Source organism: Podarcis pityusensis, assembly GCF_964106645.2.
Source record: "Podarcis pityusensis genome assembly, chromosome: 1".
NCBI lineage: Eukaryota > Metazoa > Chordata > Lepidosauria > Squamata > Lacertidae > Podarcis > Podarcis pityusensis.
This window is the reverse complement of record NC_138028.1, coordinates 17327582-17352156: the sequence shown is the minus strand read 5'-3', so window position 1 is coordinate 17352156 and position 24575 is coordinate 17327582. Positions and strand designations below refer to the sequence as shown.

At 41.6% G+C, this 24575-nt stretch overlaps 1 protein-coding gene across 5 annotated transcripts in view; it reads left to right on the top strand.

Moving 5' to 3' along the window:
* Positions 1-24575, top strand: part of EML1 (EMAP like 1) — a 136283-nt gene that overhangs the window by 108061 nt on the left and 3647 nt on the right. For all 5 annotated transcript variants that reach the window (XM_081019895.1, XM_081019897.1, XM_081019896.1 and 2 more), the window contains 15 exons: positions 929-1078; positions 3285-3354; positions 6367-6477; positions 7282-7377; positions 7683-7817; positions 9114-9213; positions 10434-10588; positions 12449-12574; positions 13063-13194; positions 17225-17292; positions 19586-19674; positions 21405-21502; positions 22715-22802; positions 23003-23098; positions 23389-23519. In XM_081019895.1, coding sequence (XP_080876021.1) covers positions 929-1078; positions 3285-3354; positions 6367-6477; positions 7282-7377; positions 7683-7817; positions 9114-9213; positions 10434-10588; positions 12449-12574; positions 13063-13194; positions 17225-17292; positions 19586-19674; positions 21405-21502; positions 22715-22802; positions 23003-23098; positions 23389-23519 — 1645 coding nt within the window. The remainder of the gene's footprint in view (positions 1-928; positions 1079-3284; positions 3355-6366; positions 6478-7281; positions 7378-7682; positions 7818-9113; positions 9214-10433; positions 10589-12448; positions 12575-13062; positions 13195-17224; positions 17293-19585; positions 19675-21404; positions 21503-22714; positions 22803-23002; positions 23099-23388; positions 23520-24575) is intronic.

Here is a 24575-nt window from a genome sequence, read left to right as displayed (position 1 = left end):
TCTGTCTGTCTGTCAATTTATCCATCCAAAGTTCATCTTGGCCTTCAATCTGCAAGAAACCATGTATGACAGAGCATGCTGCTGCATGATTTTAAATGTTAAATAGCACCATGTGCCAAATAGTACCATTTAACATATAGATTAATTCCCACAATTAGATTAGGTCTGCCCATGATTGGCACTGGTGGTTGGAGAATGAGATTCACTGCTTTTGTATTTTTGCAGCCTCCTTCAGTTGCATCATTTAAATTATTTCAAGGCAAATCTGTACAACTGACAGAATACAGGGGAAGGCAGGTGAACTGTACAGTGCAAAAGTCCTAAAGGGGAGGTACTCATGTGTGTTGTGGTTCGGGTGATAAGTCTATAGGTACACTGTGCTAGCATTTCCTGAGGGGGTGGGCTATACCTTCTTGCTTCACAGTCTTTGTGGCTGTGGAGTTGTCCCCATTGAAGAACAGCAGCAGAATATTCCAGGCCTGAACTGCTTAAAGGTGGGGAGATCTGTTCACTGGGAAGGTCCCAGTCTCTTGTTTGAAATGGAGGTTGTCCCACCTGCAGGCTTGATGGGGGAGGGGGGAATCCTGTTTCAAATGGCAAGCTCTCCTGCCACTTGAAACCAAACCCACCTCAACCAACAGGGAGGGCTCCCAGTCAGCATACCTGGTGTTGTACATCACGTCTGCTGAGATACAACACAGAACATTTGAAGGGAAAGCCCATCGCTCCCCCCAAAAAGAAATCTGTCTCCACCAGATTCACCAGGAAATGGAACAACGGTTAGTGAACTGCGTTCAGCATCTGGTGCAAATAAACTAGTGCAGTGTCATAGAGCCTTACAGTATGGACCCAAATTATCACGTCAAATGGCGCTTGCAATTTTTGAACGGCCGCTTACAAACTATTATGATCTTAACTAAGATGTCAGCTATGGCTACAGGGGTCGGGACTGCCGTAGTAACCTGTACCTCCTTCCGACGGGTGAAACCGTGTATTTCATTGCGTCTGTTGTTGTGTTGTACAATGTTGAAGAGCAACTACAGCGGCATTACACTGCTCACAATGACGATGTCAAGTGGTAAGCTTGGAAATAAAACAAGGTGGAAGAATTGAAACTATAGCGTGTCCCATTTCTCGTAAAGCGGGGGTGGGCAGAAAGTAGATTGGGATCTACTGGCAGATCTCTAGGTGGTTTGCAGAAATCTGCAACAGTTTCTAACTCCTTAATAGTCTTAATAATGGCAGCAACTTAAAAGCCCTGCCTGTCCAGTTAGATTGCTTGTGATAGGACTTGAGAGCTTGGTTCTGGTACGGATCACAAATTGCTGGGCTGGGCATTTATTCAAAGGTCCCATATTCCTTAATTCTTAGCGTATGGCCATCTAGCTGAAGTACCATTTTGCACCTGGCTCTGGCTGGTAGATTTTGGTGTTCCATTAAAAACAAAGTAGTCTAAAGTTTGCCCACGTCTGTTGTAAATACAGACGTACCTTGGTTGACGAACGCCTTGACACTCGTATGTTTGGGCTCCTGAACGCCGCAAACCTGGAAGTGAGTGTTCTGGTTTGTGAACGTTCTTTGGAAGCTGAATGTCCGACACAGCTTCTGCGGCTTCCAGTTGAGTGCAGGAAGCTCCTGCAGCCAATCAGAAGCCGCGCCTTGGTTGTCAAACGTTTTCAGAAGTCAAACGGATTCCGTTCAACAACCAAGGTACAACTATAATGTACAGCAACAGAGCCAAATTTTAGGGGGGGGCAGACACAGTACCCTCATGGGCCTCCACCTGGTGATACTGGCACCTGCCTTGTCTTAGTTTTCCAACAATGCAGTGCCTAGGTAGGAATGAGAGCACAAAAGTTAAGCCATTCATACTTCTTCCATTACTCATGGAACTGCTGTTGTAATGAATGGGAGATTCCTGGCTAACAGCCCACAGTTGTAACTACTACCACCCTGGAGCTGGAGAGCAGAAAAGAATCACATTCTGTCTCCTGCCATGAGAAAGAAGACCTAGGATCACTATGAGGCTGCACTACTGCCTTCTAGGAATGAAGGCAAAAAGGAGACCAGCCTAACCTCATCCAGGGGCCAGAGAAGGAGCAGCTTCAGGGAACTCGCTTCTTGCTTTCTTCCCTGAAATAACACACTGCTCTAACTCCTGTTGCCTTGCTGCTTCCTTAGTTTTAGATTTTATGATTTATGTGGAAATTGTTTTCCATTTGGTTATGTACGGTACTTTTTGATGTTTTATTTATTGCTTATGGCTTTTGTTATGTTGATAATTGTGGAAATCTTGTCATGTTGTAAGCCGCCTTGAGCATTGTTTTAACTATGGAAAGGCGGAATACAAATAAAATGATGATGATGATGATGATGATGATGATGTTGCAGATGTTGCAGAAGCATGGGGAGCCCCCCTTATCTTTTTTTTTTTAAAAAAATTATCAACAGGCCAATCAAATCACATTAATTCCAAATTACACAGCCAAATTTTTAAATTTTTGTTGGGGGTACCCAAACTTCGAGCTCAGAAAGAGATCCAAACAGAGCCCCCCTTATCTTTTTAGTTTATAAGTCTGATGCATGGCTTTCTCCCTTTCTTTTTCTTTGGCCCACTTTGGGAGACAGGCATCTGAAAAGCAGGACAACAATATAGGGTTGCAGCCTATTATTATTATTATTATTATTATTATTATCTGATTGGATTGCCCCAGCCACTCTGGGCAGCTTCCAACAGCTATAAAAACAACTAACTTTTACTCAGAACTAGACCCATTCAGATTAATGGCCATAACTCACTTAGTTCAATAATTTCAAAAGGGAGTTGAACGCAACCCATAGTAAATAAATAATACCCCACATCAGTTCTCATCACCAGCTTTGCATGGTTACAAGAAATGGAACAAAGAGCACTGATGCAGGCATAAATCTAGTCCTCAATAGTTTGTGCATTTAGTGTTAATATTGATTTGGTTATTGCAAGAGATTGCAGGTTGGGGACAGTGCAACTCTGAGCATTTGTCATGGGAATTAAATTATCAAATTTAAATAGTTTATGAAAAGCATGTGCAAAATACTGTAATTGTTTGCACCCTTCAGTGTCTTGCGATACTTGTCTTCACACATTAGACATGGCAAGGGCTGAAATGAAAATGTTTCCATATGCATTGCAATAAATTGGGAAACCATCCAGTCCAGGGTGTTCAGAATTCTTTTAGCTTGCATTGTGAACAGTGTTTGTAATATGATATTTGACAAAGGTTTTTTCCCCCTCCCTCCTTCAGCCTAGCTGTCCATCCTGACAGGATCACCATAGCAACTGGTCAGGTTGCAGGAACATCTAAGGATGGGAAAGTAAGTCAGCCTATTGATCATGTTCAGAATTTTGCTTGTTAGAAATCTGTTGTTTTTATACAAACGTACTAATGTGCTAATGTATTGATACTAATAAGGAGCAGGTGTGTTAAAAGTAAACCTCCAGTAGCTCCAATGTAGTGGAAATGATAGAAGAAATGTTAGTAGGGATATATAAATGAGGATGGGTTTGGTTCCTATTTCCAGTTGCCTTTCCAATCTAAAGCCACGTCATTCTTGGGTGCTTCGTGCTTGAGTATGCATTGATTGTGAAGTTTTGATTTGGATCCTTCATACAACACAGTCTGCTGGATGCATGTATGTAAATCTGGGGCAGCTGGATGTTTATTTTGTGTCCAAAACCCAATTCCTGTTTCATATAGAAGCTTCTGGTCTCAATCAATATCATTCCTGAGAACCTGCCGCTTGAGAGCATGATGCGTCAAAGTGAAGCCTTGAGTCAGATGTGGTGCTGTTTCACTTTGTTGGGCAGTATCTACCAGTTCTGTTGGTAAATGATTCACAGTAGTGACCTGGTCTTATTTTGAAGTGTTGTCTCAGTTTGAATGCCCTCCTTAAGGAAACACACTTTTTTTCTTTAGCGCTCTGTTACAACTTTCTCATTTGTCCCAGCATTTCCGATGATAATATTTACGAGAACTGCTTTTGTTCCTCAATTTTATGCTGTTTATTTATTTATTCATTCATTCTGTTGTGTTTTTAAAAATATTGCACCTGTGTTGTACAAATTGTTCTTTCACTTTAGTACAAACACTCTTCTGATGAAGGGTGGTTATTTATTCAGGCTGCCTCTGCACTTTTGAAACAAATAGGAAACTAGAAACTGCAAATAAGGCACCAGGAACTACGTCAGGATCATAAAATGTAAGGGCAGAATGAATGACATAAAAAAGTGGAACGCTTTGGAGAAAAGCATGAGCTTGATAGAGGAAATGTAATAAGAATACAAGGTCCTTCTAGCAATCCAGCTTCTTGTCTGTGTAGTGGGAAGCTTGCAAGGCTCTGGGAAACTTGCAAGCAGAACCTGAGTACTTATAATTGCCAGGCATAAATGTCACCATTTGATGGTACTAAAATATAGAATTTCCTTTTCCATTAGCTTTCTAGTTATGATGGTTGTATACAACTCCAGGATCTGAATGCCAGTTACTGTGGGTGCAGCACCCAAAGAGAATCTTGCTGCCTGTCATTTCCCCATAGGCATCTGGTTGGTCACAGTAGGAAACAGAATGTTGCACTAGATATGCCTTTGTTCTAATCTAGCAGGGCTCTTCTTATGCCCTTGCTAAAAACCCTAGAGCAAATATTACAGTTATCGTGGTTGTAATGGAAAGTGGGAAAGGATCTGTACAAAAGCCTATCGACCTTAGCCATTTTCAATAAGAATATTTATTATTACTATTACTACTAATTACTTGAACTAGTAAGGTTCATTGGTTGCAACTCTTTCTTTTATTGCTCATAAAAAAATAATAATATTGGATAATGGAAATGCAATTCTTATTTTCTTGTTTAATTCAACATGTTAAACCTCAAGTATAAAGTGATTTCTTTAAATCTTCCAAAGGATTCTCCCTGCAGAGATCTTTATTGATAAAAAGACCAAGAACAATTCTGGCTAATCCTTTTAGTATTTATTCAGACTTTGTGCGAATAGATTTTCTTGCTTATAGACAGAACTGCCCCTCTGCAACTTGGGACTGCAGTCATCAATAGGCAAATACTGTCTGTCAGTTGGCCGTGCATTTTGCTATTTTAAAGATTTGCAAAGATTGCTCTCTAGCGTTCTAACTCTGCATTGCAGACGTTATATAATCCTGTCAAACTCCCATTAGCTGTCATTGAAGGGAGAACCAAATGCAAGTTGGATAGGCTGTGCATTAGTTATAAATTGGAAGCGTTATAAGACCTGTCTGTTTCAGCTGACTTTTAGAGGGCAGAGTGAAGCTGTCAGAAGGTTAAATCTTTTTGTAATGTATTGGACCATTTTGCAAGTTTCGTATGGTTTTGTAGTTGAATCATACTCCTCACTTTCTGGGAACAGCAGGCGTGCGCCTCGCCCCCAATAATTCCAGGATAGAATCTCTAAAATGCTTCACGTGTACACAGGGAATTGATCTTTCCAGATTTTTCCCGGTATGACCTGACGTAATCCACATCTCCTAGACTAGTGTGCAGCTTGAACCACAGCTTTCTATTGGGTTTTGTACCTCTCTGTACGCTGTGACACAGTTCTTGGCTAAAAAAAATATCAAAACACATTCAAAAATTATATATTTTAAGAGAAAATTAGAAAGGAGTTGAAACAGAATGGAATGAACTTACACTTGCAAAAGTGACACGGACTAGAAGTAGAATAAAATGCCCATCTGCATATCAGTGTCTCAGTAACCCCGACAACCACACTATACGTTAGACCACTATTACCCCTATATTGCAGATGAGAGGCAGAGGTTGAAAGAGAATTGGACCTTTTGTCCTGTATGTTTGTGTTTCCATGAACGGAAGATGTTAAATATGGCTAAGATGCATTTGCAGGTATTTTCACATACAGTGGTACCTCGCAAGACGAATGCCTCGCAAGACGGAAAACTCGCAAAACGAAAGGGTTTTTGGTTTTTTGAGTTGCTTCACAAGACGATTTTCCCTATGGGCTTGCTTCGCAAGACGGAAACGTCTTGCAAGTTTGTTTCCTTTTTCTTAAAACCGTTAATACAGTTGCGACTTGACTTCGAGGAGCAACTCATAGCACGCGGTGTGGTAGCCTTTTTTGAGGTTTTTGAAGACTTTGGTGATTTTTGAAGCTTTTCCAAAACTTTTCCGACACCGTGCTTCGCAAGACAAAAAAACCCGCAAGACGAAAAAACTCGCGGAACGAATTAATTTCGTCTTGCAAGGCACCACTGTACTCTGATTATACTCAGATTCCTGCCCCGCCCCACCCCCAAATCTAACTGCAGCTGTTGCTTATTGTTTGTTCCATTTCTGCAGCAACTCCTGCCCCATGTCCGCATTTGGGACTCTGTTACTCTGAACACACTGCATGTCATTGGGATGGGGTTCTTTGACCGGGCTGTCACTTGCATTGCATTTTCCAAATCGGTAAGTGATATCTCCTTATGTATTGTTGATGCACTTTTTGCCGTATTTACAGTTCTAAAATCTGTTGCCATAACTCAATGGGACAGTTTCCTCTGTAAACAAATGCTATTCACTTCTGTGTTAGGTTGCCCCCAGTGGAATGCACCAAATATTATTTTACTGGATTCTAGTTTTGCTGAGATAGTTTTGCTTCAGTGAAATCTTTTTCTTAGGCAAGAAGGGTTTAAACATACAAAAAAGGAATTCCCAAACATTTTTACTTCTTCTACAAGTGGAATTTTGATTTGCTTGCTGCAGATCTGTCTGTCTGAATTTGTGACCAAGAAGTCTGCTCATTCCTCCCCTTTCTCCCCTTTAGTTTAGGGTCAAACTAGTTGTAATAGAACAGCAGAAGGCCTTCTTGGGACGCCCTCTCATCAGATGTCCAAGAGATAACCAATTGCATGACTTTCTGAAGACATCTGAAGGCAGCCCTGTATTAATAAGTTTTTAATGCTTGATGTTTTGTTGTGTTTTTATGTTGGAAGCCACCCAGAGTAGCTGGGGCAACCCAGTCCGATGGGTTGGTTGTAATTTTTATTATTATTATTATTATTATTATTTAATTATTATTGTATTTTTGCTAAACAATTTTTTGTATATTTTCCTCAAACCTGCCAATAACACATATTCTGTGTGGATGATGCTGTTTTGGTTTCGTAAGGACTGGCTTGTAGAGAACTGCCTTTCCAATTAGACTTTGTGATGATATTAAATCGCTTTTTGGTGCATTCCTCCAGTGAGATATTTCCTGTTTTATTTCAGAATGGAGGGAGTAACCTTTGTTCAGTGGATGACTCCAACGACCATGTGCTTTCAGTGTGGGACTGGCAGAGAGAAGAAAAGCTAGCAGATGTCAAGGTATTTTGCAATGAGATTGCTTTTATGCTACTTGAGACCCACCAGGTTGTTCCCTCGCTCCTACCCCATTGGTGCCATATTCAGTGTAACATCTTGTAAGCATTGCTGCTAGCCTCCGGTGTGATCCAGCAGCCTCCCCTTACGTTCTTATTTGACCTATATCTATACAGATTAATGTATTGCAAGGCATTTAACATCCTTCCGAAGCATATGAACTTACTATTGGTGCTCTTAACGTTGTCTGTGGGCATTTTGACATGTCTGGTTTTTTTGCAAATGTTGAAATAATTTTTCCCTCCTTCTAGTGCTCTAACGAAGCCGTATTTGCCGCTGATTTTCACCCTACAGACACTAATATAATAGTTACTTGTGGGAAATCGCATCTTTATTTTTGGACGCTTGAAGGCAGTTCTCTCATTAAAAAGCAAGGCTTATTTGAGGTAACAAGTGCTTATGTTCATGGGGGTTGCATACGGAAGTTACATAGAAGAAGCCTATAGCCAAAGAATGGGCTGGCTGGTTCAAATCAGTGTATGAACTTCACCCGTCTTTCTCTCAGTGTTGTTTGTTTTAGTCTTGTTGTCCTTCTAGTGTCACCAAGTCACAGTGCTGAAGGAGAAGCTGCCCATGGCAGGATTCATCCAACAGGGTCTAGACCAGGGTTTCCCAAACTTGGGTCTCCAGCTGTTTTTGGACTACAGTTCCCATCATCCCTGACCACTGGTCCTGCTAGCTCAGGATGATGGGAGTTGTAGTCCAAAAACAGCTTGAGAATCAAATATGAGTTGCTGCTCTCCATTCTTGGGTAAAAGCGCCACGTTACCTACTATTGCAAACATGACTCTGATTCATCACACTTGCTCTTCCTTCTACTAGTCAAAACTTGTATATCTTTCCAGCATCTTAGAATATTGGCTGTGATGGTATCTTTATAGTGCACAACCCAAGATCTCCATAGAGCCAGTTCCACAGGTCCAGTGATACTTTGTGGCCTGTGTTTCTCAAACAGCTGCAGACTGCTACTATTGCTGTATTGCAAACTACCGTATTTTTCCATCTATAAGATGCCCCCTATTTTGGGGGACTCATATTTAAGAAAATGGGGAGAGATGTATCCATGTATAAGACGCTCCCCTAATTTTTGGCATTATTTTTTTAGGGGGGAAACCTAGTCTTACACATGGAAAAATATGGTATTTGTCAAACTGAGAGTTCAAAAGCCACATGATTTTTTAAAGCGTTCAAAGGGAAGTGCTGAAGATCCACTGGCCATTTGCATGACTTCGGGTCTACCTATGGCTGACTGTTGAGTCCAGGCCAAGCATGTGGAATGTGATTTCTTTCCCCCGTATTTTTAGGGACACAATCTGGAATGTCACTACTTTAAAATAACAACAAAACCTTACATTCCACAACCAGGTATTTTAAATGCAGTTTTGATTTAAAGGGATTTCTTCAGAAAGGAAGATAGCTTTGAATGCATTATTCAACAGGTGTATTATGGCATGGATAAGGCATATGTGCAATGTATCCTATTTAATATATGTCAAGAATTTGTAAACATATGTTGATAAAATTTGTAAAACTTGCAATCTCTTGTTACTTATTTCTCTCGATTTTTATCTTGTGGTAAGCATGCGGTTTTGAAATTATCTAAATTGAATAAATAAAAATATATCGTAAATATGTTATTCCCCTGTGATTATTATAAATATACCAAATCTCTTACCGTACAGAAACAAGAAAAGCCAAAATTTGTTTTGTGTGTGACGTTTTCTGAAAACGGTGATACGATTACTGGAGACTCAAGTGGAAATATCTTAGTATGGGGAAAAGGTAAGAAGAGTAAGCTTATAAAACAGTAAATTACTACATATGACATAGATTTAACAGTTATTTCTTCTAGATTTAAGCAAGTGCTTATTTAATTTTTCCTGGAAAGAAACTGAAATAGAATTTATTCAGAATCAATGGGGGGGGGGGATATTATGTGAGGACTATTGCCCCTGCAAAAAAGTATGCTACTTCTTAGTAATAGAAGGTTCGAGTAGAGCAAAAATTGTTTCCCTTTCTAAGGGAGGGGAGGAAGCATTGCCCTGACTCGGAAGCCATCTTGTGAAGTGGTTCTGGCTACGTGGCCTAATAATTACATCATGCTGGCTATGGGATTCCTGATTAGCTGGGATTATGTTGTCAGCCTTTTGATGGTGATTGGCAAAAATGGCATTAAAATACCTGTCAAGAGGGGGGTAGCGAACAGGCATGAAGAAAACAAGATGTGCAAGGAGCATTTCAGTCCCCTGGAAGCAGAAAATAATCACCTGCAAAACATTTGACATGGTCCTAAATTGATAGCAGACACCTTGCATGTTTCAGTCTTAAACATGGTTTAACAAATTAAACAGCTAATTAAGTTCTACGAATACATTTAAGAAATAAGCTCCAAGGCTCACTGCAGCCACAAATATCTTCTGGCCAACTTAAACCTGTTGGTTTAGACGAAAGGTATCTTTCAGTGTCCACAATATTACTTATTTACTTACATTTCTGTGGTTTATATACGGCTGTTTGCACAAGCCCCCAGGTTGGTTTACAACCAAATAAGAAAATGTGTATTCAAATACATAAAGTATATAAAATGTTGTTGTTGTTTAGTCGTTTAGTCGTGTCCGACTCTTCGTGACCCCATGGACCAGAGCACGCCAGGCACTCCTGTCTTCCACTACCTCCCACAGTTTGGTCAGACTCATGTTTGTAGCTTCGAGAACTGTAATATTTTAATATAAAATATTACAGTTCTTAAAATGCATAGCATAACAACTTTAAATAGCAGCTAATCCAATTATGTAATCAGGTCTTTCCTCCTCCAAACACCCTCTGAAAAAGGTGTGTCTTAAGCAGCTGCCTTAAACTACAGGGCTGAGACCAAATGAACTTCAGTAGGGAGGGAGTTTCATATGTGACAAAACAGGCTTGCCGTAATAAATAAATAAATAACTGAATCGCCAAATAAGATATACTGCTTGGTTAATAACTTGTTTTCTTCCCATATCTAGGTACCAACAGAATAAGCTCTGCAGTTCAAGGAGCCCACGAAGGTGGCATTTTTGCACTTTGTATGTTGCGAGACGGAACGCTTGTGTCTGGAGGTGGAAAAGACAGAAAGCTAATATCTTGGAACGGGAATTACCAAAAACTTCACAAAACAGAGGTGATGTCATCAATCCTTTAAAAGCGACATCTTAGCATTTCCTGTTTGAAAAGAGAATTATTTTGTAGCTCGAATCCTGAAAAAGCTTTTCCCCACCCCGTCAACTTCTAAAAGACATCACTGTTTCTTGTGGCTAATGCCTATGTCCTCAGACTAAGAATATGATATAATATCAGAAGGGTCATACAGTGCATAGATTTTGAATACCTAGATACAGATCCCAGACATTTGCCCAGCACAGTTCTCTACCTTGAAATACATTACATTGCTTGAATCATGAGAGGGAAAGGAAACAAGCAAACCCTTCAATGCAACCTCTCCTTCTTGTTCACCTCACCCAGTTGATACCTTTATTTTTCTCTGCCTGCCTTCACTAAACAGCCCTGGACTGTAACTGGCCTCACGTACTTCCAATACTTGGTAGAGTGGTATGGTACTTGGAGTAGAAAGAAAAATAGAGCTCCAAACTATCCCCCCCCCCAATACCCAATTACGCTTTTACTTAATAGTTTTGTAGAGCAAGAAATTAAACAGGTTTTGAGCAAATGGTTTTAAGTTACTCATAAGAGCAAATTGAAAAACCAGGTACAGGAAAAAGCTCACCCAACCTATTCTGGACTGTTTCCTTAAATCAGCCAATATGTATCAGTTTGCACCCTTCCTGGTCATCTTCTGGTTTCTTCCTTCCATAGTTCCCATCTGTGCTTTCTTTTTAGTATTCCAGCTCTCTTATAGCATTTAAGCCCCTTTTCTCTCCTTTGCAGCTCTTCAAGTGTCTGACTCCACAACCTTCTGTCTACCCCATTTTCTAGCTTATCTTACATACAAGCTAGGCTATGTACACTCTCACCATTTTCATCAAAGATTCATAGGAACATGTATTATACTGAGCCCAGGCTATTGGTCCATCTGGCTTATTGTCTGCACTTACCGACAGCAGATCTGCAGGGTTCCAGCCCTGTCTGGAGATTCTGGGGATTGAACCTTAGGACCTCCTCTATGCAACGCTGATGCTCTACCATGGAGCTACAGCCATTCCCTGATTGCATCCAGCGTGCTCCAAACACTGGTTAGGGGAAGCAGTGTACACGCAACATCCTCCACCATCCATGCCTATCCTGTTGTTTCTTGCAGAATGCTGTGGCTTCCCCAGCTTCAATCCAAATTGAGAAAAGGGGCAACCTGCCGTGTTTTACGCTCATAATGTGCCAGTCTGTATTGTTTCAACCATGGGTCTCGCAACAGAGAACAAGATGTAAAAAAAAATAGTAATGACAGCAAAGCAGAATATTGGCCTGGAGGGTGGGTAGCTCAGTTGGTAGAGCACAAGACTCTTAATCTCAGGGTCATAAGCTCAAGCCCCATGTTAGGCAAAAGAATCAAGCCTTGCAGGGGGTTGGACTAGATGACCCTCATGGTCCCTTCCAACTCTATGATTCTGTGAAGAGGAACAAGGAGCAGGAAGTGATGGCAAGCCCGCTGCTGAGCAACTCAAGTGTTCAGATGGATTACTGAATAAAAATGAAAACCACTACTTTTGTGCAACACTAACACAAGACACGTCCCTTAAGTGTCTCATTGGAGGAGGGAAATGGCCGTTACACAACAACAAATCGTGCAAAGAAAACAATAGATAACTTTCGTAGAATTGTAAAACTGGAAGGTACCCCGAGAGTTATCCCTTGTGATGCAGGAATCTCAGCTAATGTATCCGTGGCAGATGGCCATCCAACCTCTGCTTAAAAACCTCCAACGAGAGTCCACCACCTTCTGAGGAAAGCGCTGTAGAAAATGTACACTTGAGGGGGGAAACTACATGCCAGCTTGATTAACCAATATGCTTTTGAATTTTGAAAATAGATTCCAGAGCAATTTGGGCCAATAAGAACAATTGCAGAAGGGAAAGGTGACGTTGTGTTAATCGGCAGCACTCGGAATTTTGTTCTACAAGGTTCCCTCTCGGGAGACTTTTCTCCCATTACCCAGGTAAGTACTTCTTTGAGCCCATTCCTTCTTAAAACCAAAGTTTTTAAAAGACAAAATCATAGTGTTCATTTTTTAAAAATCTGAATTATAAGAGGTTCCTTGATCTCTACTGCGGAGGAGCTGAGAGCTTGCTGAATGTGTAATTGCTGCTGTCACATGACGTACGAAAGGGGAGGTGGACAGGACGCTGTCCCTCAAAGCTTACGAACTCAGTTTGGGTAGTAGAGAAGGAAAGGGGAGAGGAGAAGGGCAGTGGAGCAAATATCAATAAGCGAAGTTACATCCGCATAGGTTTCATTTCAGTTGCGGGTGAAAATATAAGAGTTAAGCAAAGCTATTAATGAAAAAGAGGAACCAGAAGTGGGATTTGAAGGAAGAGGGAGAAGGATTCTATATGTCCCGTCCCCCATTATTACCAATAAAATATTAGAGAAACTCAGAGTGTTCTGTTGTTCATGTTCTGATGAAACATTGCTGTATTTATTAAGGGTCATACTGATGAGCTTTGGGGACTAACAGCCCATCCTTCCAAACCTCAGTTCTTCACTTGTGGGCAAGACAAACACATTACACTCTGGGATGCCATCAGTCACCGTCCGATCTGGAACAAAATTATAGAGGTATGATATCCTTTTTTCATAACCCCACCACCACCTTTAACAACCACAGTGGCAGTGTTCAGACATCAAGGTAAACTGTCGCTAACGGTTTACTGTGCACAAGCTGATCGCGCACGCCCCCTTCACTTCTTCTATTTTGCTAGTACTGGAGAGCAACGTCTCAATTCCTGGTTTAGTTTAACCTCTGAAGCAGGGATCGTGGATGCTTTAGCTTGGATGTAACAGGAAGTCAGAGCTTGGGGGAGAAACAAACCATTAACAGTGTCTTAGCATGGCAAGGATACAGTTCTGCCTACAAAACCTACAAATAGGGATTTATACTGGTCCTTGAATGAGTAAAGGTAAAGGGACACCTGACCATTAGGTCCAGTCGTGACCGACTCTGGGGTTGCGGCGCTCATCTCGCTTTATTGGCTGAGGGAGCCGGCTTACAGCTTCCGGGTCATGTGGCCAGCATGACTAAGCTGCTTCTGGCAAACCAGAGCAGCACACGGAAACGCCGTTTACCTTCCCACCGGAGCGGTACCTATTTATCTACTTGCACTTTGACGTGCTTTCGAACTGCTAGGTTGGCAGGAGCAGGGACCGAGCAACGGGAGCTCACCCTGTCGCAGGGATTCGAACCGCCGACCTTCTGATCGGCAAGTCCTAGGCTCTGTGGCTTAACCCATACTGACTGACAAAAACTAAATAAGACTGATCTAAACTTGTAGAAAAGGTACTCTGATATTAAGGTCCTTTGGGAGAAGTGGAAATGGAATTAATGTTGTGGTATTGCTTAGGCTTGTCCGTTCCCATTTAAGAGCTTACATCTTGCTTTTTGAACTTACTCTTCAGAATGCAGAATTATATTGGTTTTATACCAAGTTAATAGTCCTGACTTCCCCCAAAGAATCCTGAGAATGGTAGCTGATAATTTTCTATCACAAGCCTCTACTGCACCTTCTCACAGTTGGCTTAGCAAAGGGAATCTGTAGCTGAGCTGCCCCCTCAGCAATGTCGCTCGGTGTCAGAAAGATTGGAACGAGGTGGCTCATTTGTTTCCCCCAGCAATAATGGCTTCTGCCCCTGTCTGCTTGCGTAGTCTACTTGACCGCTTGGAGCAATAGCCAAACGCAGTTCAAGCAAATATCACGTTACTGGCAGTGAGTCTGATGACACGGATGAGTTTTCATTTCAAGAATGGTATGCTTCAACTTGAGAGACTCTTAACATTTGAAATCCCATCCAGTCCAGCACTGTACAGGCCTTCCTCCAAGCTGGATATACCTGCTGAGCCTTGCTCATTTCTGAAGTTACATTTCAGCCCGCTAATGGTAAATTTCATTTGGCAAATCTCAGTTTATGCCGGTGAGGGTGACCTTCCATAGTCTATGAGGAATCAACTGCTTTTGCAGATGAGAAATTATCTGATCAATTATGGTTTGGTGCCTGGATGATAATAAATAGGTCTCCTCCAAAACTGATCTGTCTTGCACTGGGACAAAGGTGGGAATAATATTTCTGTTGTGAAATAATGTTGGTCGTTAGGTATGGTGTTGTATCTCATGCTCACAGAACAAGCTCATTCCTCACTGGGCTGTTTTGAGGGTGGGGGATGCCCCTGAAGTTTGTTTGTTTTCCTCCTGAACATATTTTGCACTTCTGTAAACCTTGGGGTTCCTGTGCATCTGCTGATCATATATACTGTAAATATTAAGTGGGCATATTTTGGAGATAACCCAGCACATAAACACTGTCAGTACACTGATGGAACAACAATATGACAGAATAAAAGCTCCCAACTCTCAAAGTGTTGGGGGGCAGAACCATGGACATTGCAAGGATTCTTGTTTGGGGACACAGGACTTTGTTGGGGGGGCAGGACTTTTGTTTTGGGGGGCAGGACCGATGTGTTTGGTCAGTTAGTTAAGTATTTCTATTGTTTTACTTGATCGGGGGGAGGCAGCTGGCCCCCCTTGGCTACGCCCATGAGCAGAGCTGGTGACCGTGTTCCTAGTCCCCGCCATGTGCGTCTGACAAGAGGGCAGTTGAAGTCACTGGGTTTAAACAGGCTTACTCTGTCACAGATTGCGGCCGTACATTTTCAAAGTGGAAAAATGCACTTCTCTTGTAGTGAATGGACATAAAACAAACAGGAAGAGATTAATATTTATTAACTCTTATTTCCCATTCCTCTTGATTATCACTTGTACCTCTCAGGTTGAGTTCACCTCTTACTCTATAAGAATAAATGTGCATCGACCGCTTTGTGAGCATGGTGCTGATGAAGGCAAATACTGTGGTACCTCAGGTTACATACGCTTCACATTACATACGCTTCAGGTTACAGACTCCGCTAACCCAGAAATAGTGCTTCAGGTTAAGAACTTTGCTTCAGGATGAGAACAGAAATCGGGCTCCGGAGGCACGGCGGCAGCAGGAGGCCCCATTAGCTAAAGTGGTGCTTCGGGTTAAGAACAGTTTCAGGTTAAGAACAGACCTCCGGAACGAATTAAGTACTTAACCCGAGGTACCACTGTACTTACCTTTTGCTCTGAGCAGCAGAAGCCAATTTTGTGTGGCGGTCGGCCTGTTGTTCGTTAGGCATCACTTCACCTGAACATGAAAACTAGCACCTTCAGGAGATACTGAGGTAGATTCCCATGTTCTCTCCCAAGCACCACTAGGGGTTCCCAAGGCCTGCAGAGGTGGCTTTGTCTTAGAGCCCTCCTAAGTATATTTTTGAAGCCCAGGCACCTCCACTGAGTCTGCTTCCCAAGTCAGTCACTTTTTAAAAGAAGGAAGCATTTCTTTTCTTAAATGGCAGATTTCCTGAAAGATGTTCTCCTTTTTGAAAACAGTTCTACTACTATTACTATCACCAATAATGACCATAATATTCTGGTCGCTTTATGCAAAAGTCTCTTAAGCGAATTAACAAAAGCAAAGCAATGAAATCAATTAAAATACACTACACTTTGTTGTTATTGCTGACAATTAGATCTCCCTCCTGCCCCTAACCTTCACCCAGGGCAGGTTACAACAACAAAAACAGTGCTATTTAAAACAAACTAAAGCCATCCAACTATCAGCCAAGGGCTTTTCATCCCAATGTATTACATATTGTGTATATTTCATATACACAGGCAGAGAGCCTTCTCGGTAGTGGCATCCTCCCTGTGGAACGCCCTCCCTTCAGATATCAAGGAGATAAAGAATTACACAACTTTTAGAAGACATCATCATCATCATTATTAATAATAATAATTTATTTATTAATGTGTTTTTATTCATTTGAGCGATTTCTGTAGCACTTAATATCTAAATATATCTCTGAGTGGTGTACAGAAAACTAAAACAGCAACAGCAAAATAGTACAAAAATGCAAATTGGTAATAAATAAATACGGCTAAATTCCTTCTTCTGACACATTTCCCCACTCAACATCTCTCAGTCTCCTGGCTCTCACCCTCAGGCTGCCCACAGCTGTGTCCCACCAGCTGCATTGCACACACCCAGTTTCAGGCTACAGCAGGTTGGAAATTTTGTGAATTTACCAGGGGCTCCCAAATTGGACTCTCCTCCACTCTCAGTTCTTTCTCTGGCCTCTGCAAAGGTCTCCTCTTCCAGCTGCTTTTATATACATATCATGGATGCCACATCTGTGTATTTCTTTATATATCTAAAATATATTACATAATCCATTTCTGAGTGTGTGTTAAACATATACATTGTACAATAATAATACTTCTTTACACCACCATATTTCGGTTTTTAAAAATAGGTTAGGTTTTTGGTCAGATTCCCCATCCCAGAGGCAAAACAGCCTTTGGCATTTGACTTGGTAACACTGAGGCTCAGCTTCTGCATACAGCAAGGGTACAGACCATGCCTGCTGTTTTATAAGTCCCACTCCTTTCAAAGAGGACTCACAGGTGAAGTGCCTAGTACAGTGAGCTCTTTGAAACTTAACCATTCCAATATGCATTATTGTTACAGATTGCTATAACTGTTGCTGTAAATATGCAATTTCTTTGAAACTTCGTAGGATCCAGCACAGTCTTCTGGTTTCCATCCTTCAGGGTCCGTGGTTGCAGTAGGAACCCTAACTGGAAGGTAAGAATAAGAAGAGCAGGGGCACTTGCTTTGGAGGTAGTCCGCAGTCGTAAACCCTGGATACGTATTCATATAACCCCTCGTGCAGGCGTGCAGTGAAACTTTTCAAAGGGGAACAGTGAGAGCCAGATGCACCAGCTTGCGAGCCAGATGGGACACTGTCGCATGTGTGAACACCACGCCTCTCTTGCTAAACCAGGCAAAAGCTTCCTGGGCTTTGGGAAGGAGGCGCCAGGCTTTAATATTTTAATAATCTAATTTACCGGGAACATTTAGGGGACTAGCTTATTTCCCCTAATCCACTGACTGCACACCACTGCCCTCATGGGGACAGCCTTCATAATTTTTCATCAAAAAAGTTCTCCTCTTCCTAATGTCCATCCACTACTTGAAGTGTTTTATTTCCTGGTGAAATATGCAAAGGATGGAGCAGAATGACTCAGAAACTGAGTTCCCATCGTCAAAGTCCACTTCCTGTCTGCCCCGTCTCCCTGGCGTCTTTCTTTCCAAAGGACCACATAAAACCAGTGATGTGGGTTTTCTGGGAAATTTTCCCATACAAATTACCATAATTTGAAGAGGGTACTTTGCATAAGACGTTTGCAATGCTTTGGAGGGTAATCTACTATAGCATGCTTATGCTACATGTTTTTAGCAAGCAAGGCTAAAACTGCCAGCTTTCCTAGTATTGCATTTGTAAATTGACATACGTTCATTATATGAAGCACTGGAGACTTTTCCGCCCCATAGGGTCTTAGTACAAGGTGCAAAGTGTTTTGCATTTGTAAAAGGCAAATATTCCACACCAGCAAAATATTTCCCATGTGTCAGATGTTGTTAATCCTGACTGTCTGGAAGCAGTAATGAGCTACAGTTTAATAACATTTGATAATATATTTCGATTCTATAATGATGAAAACGCTTCTCGTTTATCTTCTGCTTTATATTTGTCACAAACAAAGCCATCTTGCCTTTCGTTGTTCAGTTTCTGGTCCCCACACAAAGTTACTGTTCGGAAATGGAGAATGGTTTGGTGAGGGCAGTGGGCTAAGGGGTGGCACGATCAAGGTTTATAAAAGATGCACATGGTTTGCAGAAAGACAAGTTTTTCTCGCTTCTCATAATACTTAGAACTTGAGTTCGTTCAGTAAAATGTATCCCCAATGGATTCAGGACAGGTATGGTGCCTGCTTATCCCATCATCCCTATCTCTACCCACTCTAGCCTTCCTGCATAATAATAAATAATAATAATAATAATAATAATAATAATAATAATAATAATAAATTTATTTATACCCCGCCCATCTGGCTGGGCTTCCCCAGCCACTCTGCGTGGCTTCCAACCAAATATTAAACTATAGTAATACATCAAACATTAAAAGCTTCCCTAAACAGGGCTGCCTTCAGATGTCTTCTAAAAGTTTGGTAGTTGTTGTTCTCTTTGACATCTGGTTGGAGGGCGTTCCACAGGGCGGGCGCCACTACCGAGAAGGCCCTCTGCCTGGTTCCTTGTAACTTGGCTTCTCGCAGTGAGGGAACCACCAGAAGGCCCTTGGCGCTGGACCTCAGTGTCCGGGCAGAACGATGGGGGTGGAGACGCTTCTTCAGATATACTGGACCGAGGCCGTTTAGGGCTTTAAAGCTCAGCACCAACACTTTGAATTGTGCTCGGAAACGTACTGGGAGTCAATGTAGGTCTTTCAAGACCGGTTTTATGTGGTCTCGGTGGCCGCCCCCAGTCACCAGTCTAGCTGCCGCATTCTGGATTAGTTGTAGTTTCCGGGTCACCTTCAAAGGTAGCCCCACATAGAGCACATTGCAGTAGCCCAAGCGGGAGATAACCAGAGCATGCACTACTCTGGCAAGGCAGTCCATGGGCAGGTAGGATCTCAGCCTGCGTACCAGATGGAGCTGGTAGACAGCTGCCCTGGGCACAGAATTGACCTGCGCCTCCATGGACAGCTGTGAGTCCAAAATGACTCCCAGGCTGCGCACCTGGTCCTTCAGGGGCACAGTTACCCCATTCAGGACCAGGGAGTCCTCCACACCCAACCACACTGAGGGGAAAGTACTGAAAGGGGCTTCTGCTGTTCAGCTGAACACGCTTAGATGCCTCTCTTTCGTTGGAAACTCTGTGAATTAGATCAGAATCAGAGACGGACCCTTTGTCTTATCCAGCAGGGTTGTTGCTATGTTTCTTTGTACTGGGATCCCTGACTGCCCCACTTCACCCCCTTGCCGGTTCTATCTTATATGGCTTGTTGACTTATTCCTCCCACTGTTTTCAACAGGTGGTTTGTGTTTGACACCGAAACAAAAGATTTGGTCACCGTACATACAGATGGAAATGAACAGCTCTCCACAATGCGTTACTCGCCAGGTTTGGCATTCTTTGTTCAGCTGTTTGAACAAAAAAAGGGGGGGCACTGAATACTGTATAAAAAAGTGTTTGTCAATCCCTAAATATCACAGTCTTATATTTTATGCTTTTGCTGTCAGTGTATTTAATCACTGGAGATAAAAAGGTGCATAGCTTAATGATGGATTCATTTTTAAATCTTCTCTTTCTTGAATAGAAAAATTGACGCCTGCTTTGGACCAGCTCAAGTGACCTGTGGTTCCCTTAATTTGCCAATTTACAGGAGCAGTTTTTAATATGGCAAAGGCGCCGTGAGCTGACCTTTTCAGTCAGCTCGCTTAATTTTAGTGTGGTGCCAGGATGCGGCTCATGCATTGTGTTTAAGAATACATTTGAAAAGCATGTGAATCGTGTACTGTGTCACAGTGTCGGTATACAGAAAGAGGAATTTGTTTAAGGCTTTAGGGAAAAGTATTCCATCTTGTTCTATATACCATGTTATTGTCACCAAAAGTATAAATTTATATTCTGCCTAATCGCCCTGACAGGATCCTTAACACAAAATATGAACTAAAACTCCCATGTGTAAAACAGATCAAAACCCCAATTAAATTAATTTCATGACTAATATTAGCAAAATAATAATAATAATAAAATGGCGGCATAGAACAAATTAATAATGTATTTAATGGTGGTGTTTTTTTAAAATTTTTGATCCACCTTGGAATTTTCTATGAAAGGCAGTATTAAAACACATTAATTAATTAATACATCAGTCACCTCAGCCCACTATTTGAAAGGCTTCCTGAAACAGCTTATGTGGAGAATCCCACAACACAGATTCTGCCACTTAAGAGGCCTGCTTTTTATAGATACTGGTATAAAGGCCAGGCTGTGGCACCTGAAACAGGGCTTTCTCTGTTTTTATTTTAAGCCCATGTGGAGAGGTACATAGGTGAAAGAGCAGCCTTGCCACTATCCTGGTCCATGTATTTCCCCCCCCCCCAAAAAAAAATATCCTATAAAATTAATGTAAATACAACAATTTCAAATGTTCCTTAAAATGCTTGGTTGGGACCAGAAAGAGGACATTTCTGTGGCTGGGCCTAGGCTCTGAAATTCCCTCTCAAGAGTGATATGTCACTCCTCTTTAAAGATCTTCTAGGAGCTAGTGGAAACCTTATTTTAAGATAGCTTTCGGCTTGTAGATACGTGTCTTACAATACTGGTTTTAACCAACCTCACCCAATCTGGTAGCCCAAAATATCCAGAGGCCACAACTCCCATCCAACACAGCCAGTATGAGGCGATAGGAGCTGTAGTCCAAACTTCTTCACTTACTGCTAATAACTTCTGATGCCGCTAATGCTGTATTGTTGATTTTCTGATGCTGTACATAGTAATTTAAATATTTTGGTAGCTGATGTTTTAGATTATTAATCTTTGGTTATTAGACTTTTGTGAGGAAATGTAGGGTGCGGATGTTTTCAGTTGGGGATAGGAAACGTGGTCCTTCTGAGGTTGTAGGATTCCAGCTTGCAATTCTGCAGTTGGAAGTTCAGAGCAGTAGCATTAAATATAGCAACATCTCTAGGTCCACAGGTTCTCCATCCCTGTTTTGAATAAATAAATAAAGGAAGTAGTTTTGCATTTAATCTTATTACTGAAATTCCAGTCCGAGGGGCATTGCTTCTTCCTAATCAGTGTGATTTCAGCCTTATGATAAAATATGTATTCTCTTTGTTTTGCAGATGGCAACTTCTTGGCAATAGGTTCTCATGACAATTGCATTTATATATACAGTGTTAATGACAATGGGAGGAAATACAGTAGAATTGGCAAATGCTCAGTAAGTGATCACATAATTGTTTAAAAATCATCTCCAGCCTTTCCCCCCCTTTTTTTTCTTTTGTAAAGTTGTTTAACATTCTCTTCGTGATTTAATTTAATATCCCTAAAGGTTCGGAAATGGCAACAACCCTTTCAAAACATTTATAAAATAACTTTAACAATATTCTGTAGAAACACTGCTCATTCTCCAATGCTAAATATTTATGCAAACATAATTATTTCCAAAACTTGCACAATATATTCTTGTGGAAGACTATTGCGTGAGAAGTTTGGTAATATTGAAGACATCTTTTTAATTACTTTTTTAAAAAAACAAAACAACAACAAAAATACACCATCTGGAAATGGATTTTGCCCTCCACCCAAAAGGATCAAGGTGCGAGAGAGTTGAGGAACACAGCATGGAAAAATTCTGTCAAGGACCACACATTGGTCTGGATAGGAAACAGAAAAATACCTACAAAAGCCTAAGGCTAAAAAAAGGAGTGTATGCAGCTCACATGCCATTCACACAGATAGAAAAATCAGTTCTGGATAACCTGCTTGCAACATAAAACTCCTGTCTGGAAGCATCCTTCGTTCTTTTATCTGCAAGAGACTAGCCCACAGCTATGTCTCTGAGAGATATGAACTGGTCTCAATTCCGTTCCAGTAAAATCACTAGCAACTGAGAGGTTGAACCTTTGACGCTTAGCTAAGGAGGCTTTCTTATTCAATATACCTAGTTTACAGTCAAGATGGCTACAAGGTGGATCTATATAACAGGCAAATAAAACCTTTCTTTGACATTGATAGAGGGTCTAGAAGCTCCCAGTTCCCCTGACAAATCCACCAGTGGAAGGATAGTATGTTAGGGTTGTAAAGATGTATCTAAATACTGATGCCTATTACCTTTTTGTGCTTTGATCTGTAGCCCCGACGGCATTTGAGCCACTACATCCTCCCCTCTGGTTATATTCCATGTGAACTGAACTTTGGGAGGCATGTGCCACTATTTTCTCCCAGCCCAAAGAGCACCTGGAACGTTGGACTGGAGCCTATGGTTCCAATATGGTGACCTGGGTTGCTACCAAACACAGGTCACCCACTGCTTTGAATGTAAACAAAGCTTCAGTGTGCTTTTCCATGCAGCTTTTTATATGTGCTCCAGTGTAATTCTATTAGGGGATGTTATGTCGCTGGAATTAATATAATGCATCTCTCTCTGCAGGGTCATTCCAGCTTCATTACTCACTTGGACTGGTCTGTTAATTCTCAGTACCTTGTGTCTAATTCAGGGGACTATGAAATCCTATACTGTGAGTAACAAATAGTATTCTGCCCTTGGTACAGGGTTCATGCTTGGCTGCTAATGGATTCCTAATATCAATCACAAACCACTGCAGAGCAGACATTTGTTTTTGTCTCTTAAGTTTCTTTACTGTACAAGTTAATAATCAATGTCACCCCCCTCTCTCTCTTTCTCTCTCTCTCTTGTACTCCTCCCCTTATTTTATAGGGGTTCCGTCAGCTTGTAAACAAGTAGTAAGTGTTGAGACCACTAGAGATATAGAATGGGTTACTTACACCTGTACTTTAGGATTCCATGTTTTTGGTAAGTAAATAATAATAATAATGTTATTGTTTGTACCATACCCATCTGACTGGGTTCCCCCAGCCACTCTGGGCGACTTCCAGCAAAATATTAAAAAATAATTAAATGTCAGACATTAAAAATTTCCCGATACAGAGCTGCCTTCAGATGTTTTCTAAAAGTTGTGTAATTCTTTATCTCCCTGACATCTGATGGGAGGGCATTCCACAGGGAGGGTGCTGCTGCCGAAAAGGCCGTCTGCCTGGTTCATCCCAAACATTTCAGTAAAGAAGTTCTTACTCTTGTTTCAGGTGTGTGGCCAGAAGGTTCAGATGGCACAGATATCAATGCTGTCTGCCGCTCGCAGGGGAGGAAACTGTTATCGACCGGTGATGACTTTGGCAAAGTACACCTCTTCTCTTATCCATGTTCACAGTTTAGGGTAAGGTCCCAGCCACGTTATCCTTGCAGTTGTAAAAAGGATTATTTTGTAAATAGCCATCAATTAAAGGGATTAATTGTTGTAATTTGTTTTTCTTGATGTTATTGCTCCTAACCATTTTATTGGAGATTTGAGGGGAAAGTTAATCTATAATAAAACACATAATTATGATAATTAAAACTTTAATGCAAGTTAACATGAAGATTATTGACAAATTGCTTCTGATATACTGTATTTTTCCGTGTATAGGAACGCCTCCTATTTTTGGGTACCCCAAATTAGGAAAATGGGGGAAATAGCCCTGACTTGTTGAAATTTGGGGCGGGGGGAGGATTGCCCAGAGGCTAACATCCCCACGCATCTAACAGGCCACCTATCGGCTGTTCCCTCACCGGCAATCGCTGAGCTTGGGGGGGGGGGGGCAGAGTTGAACTTTTTTGGGGGGGAAGAGTGGTGAAGCTTTTTCCTCAATTACTCTTAGCACTTCTCGCCTTTCCCACAAAGCCTCCCTACAGTATTCTGCTTGCCTCCTCCCACTCTTCCCACCCTACAGCTGGGAGGGAGGCTGTCGGCAGTCCGCTTTTGCTGTGCAGTGTCTTCGCACGGCTCCATTTGTGCGCGTGCGACGCGACGTTACACAGGAGGAGCACGGCGATTGAAGTAATATCCCCCCTCTGCGCCTTTAACATCAGCAAAACATCACACCTTGCACTCCTCCTGTGTAACGTTGCACCGCCGCACACAAATGGAGCTGCGCAAAGATGCCACGCAGAAAAAACAGACCATACACGCAGCCTCCCCCACGCAGCCTCTGCCTGTAGGGCGGGCAGAGTCGGAGGAGGCAAGCAGACCGAGAATGCCCCACAGGGCATTGCTAGAGCAAGTTCCGTATTTATTTATATACTTAATTGCTATATTCCGTGGATAAGACGACCCACGTTTTTAGACCTAAAAAATGGGGTAAATAATAATAATAATAATAATAATAATAATAATAATAATAATAATTTATTATTTATACCCCACCCATCTGGCTGAGTCTCCCAGCCACTCTAG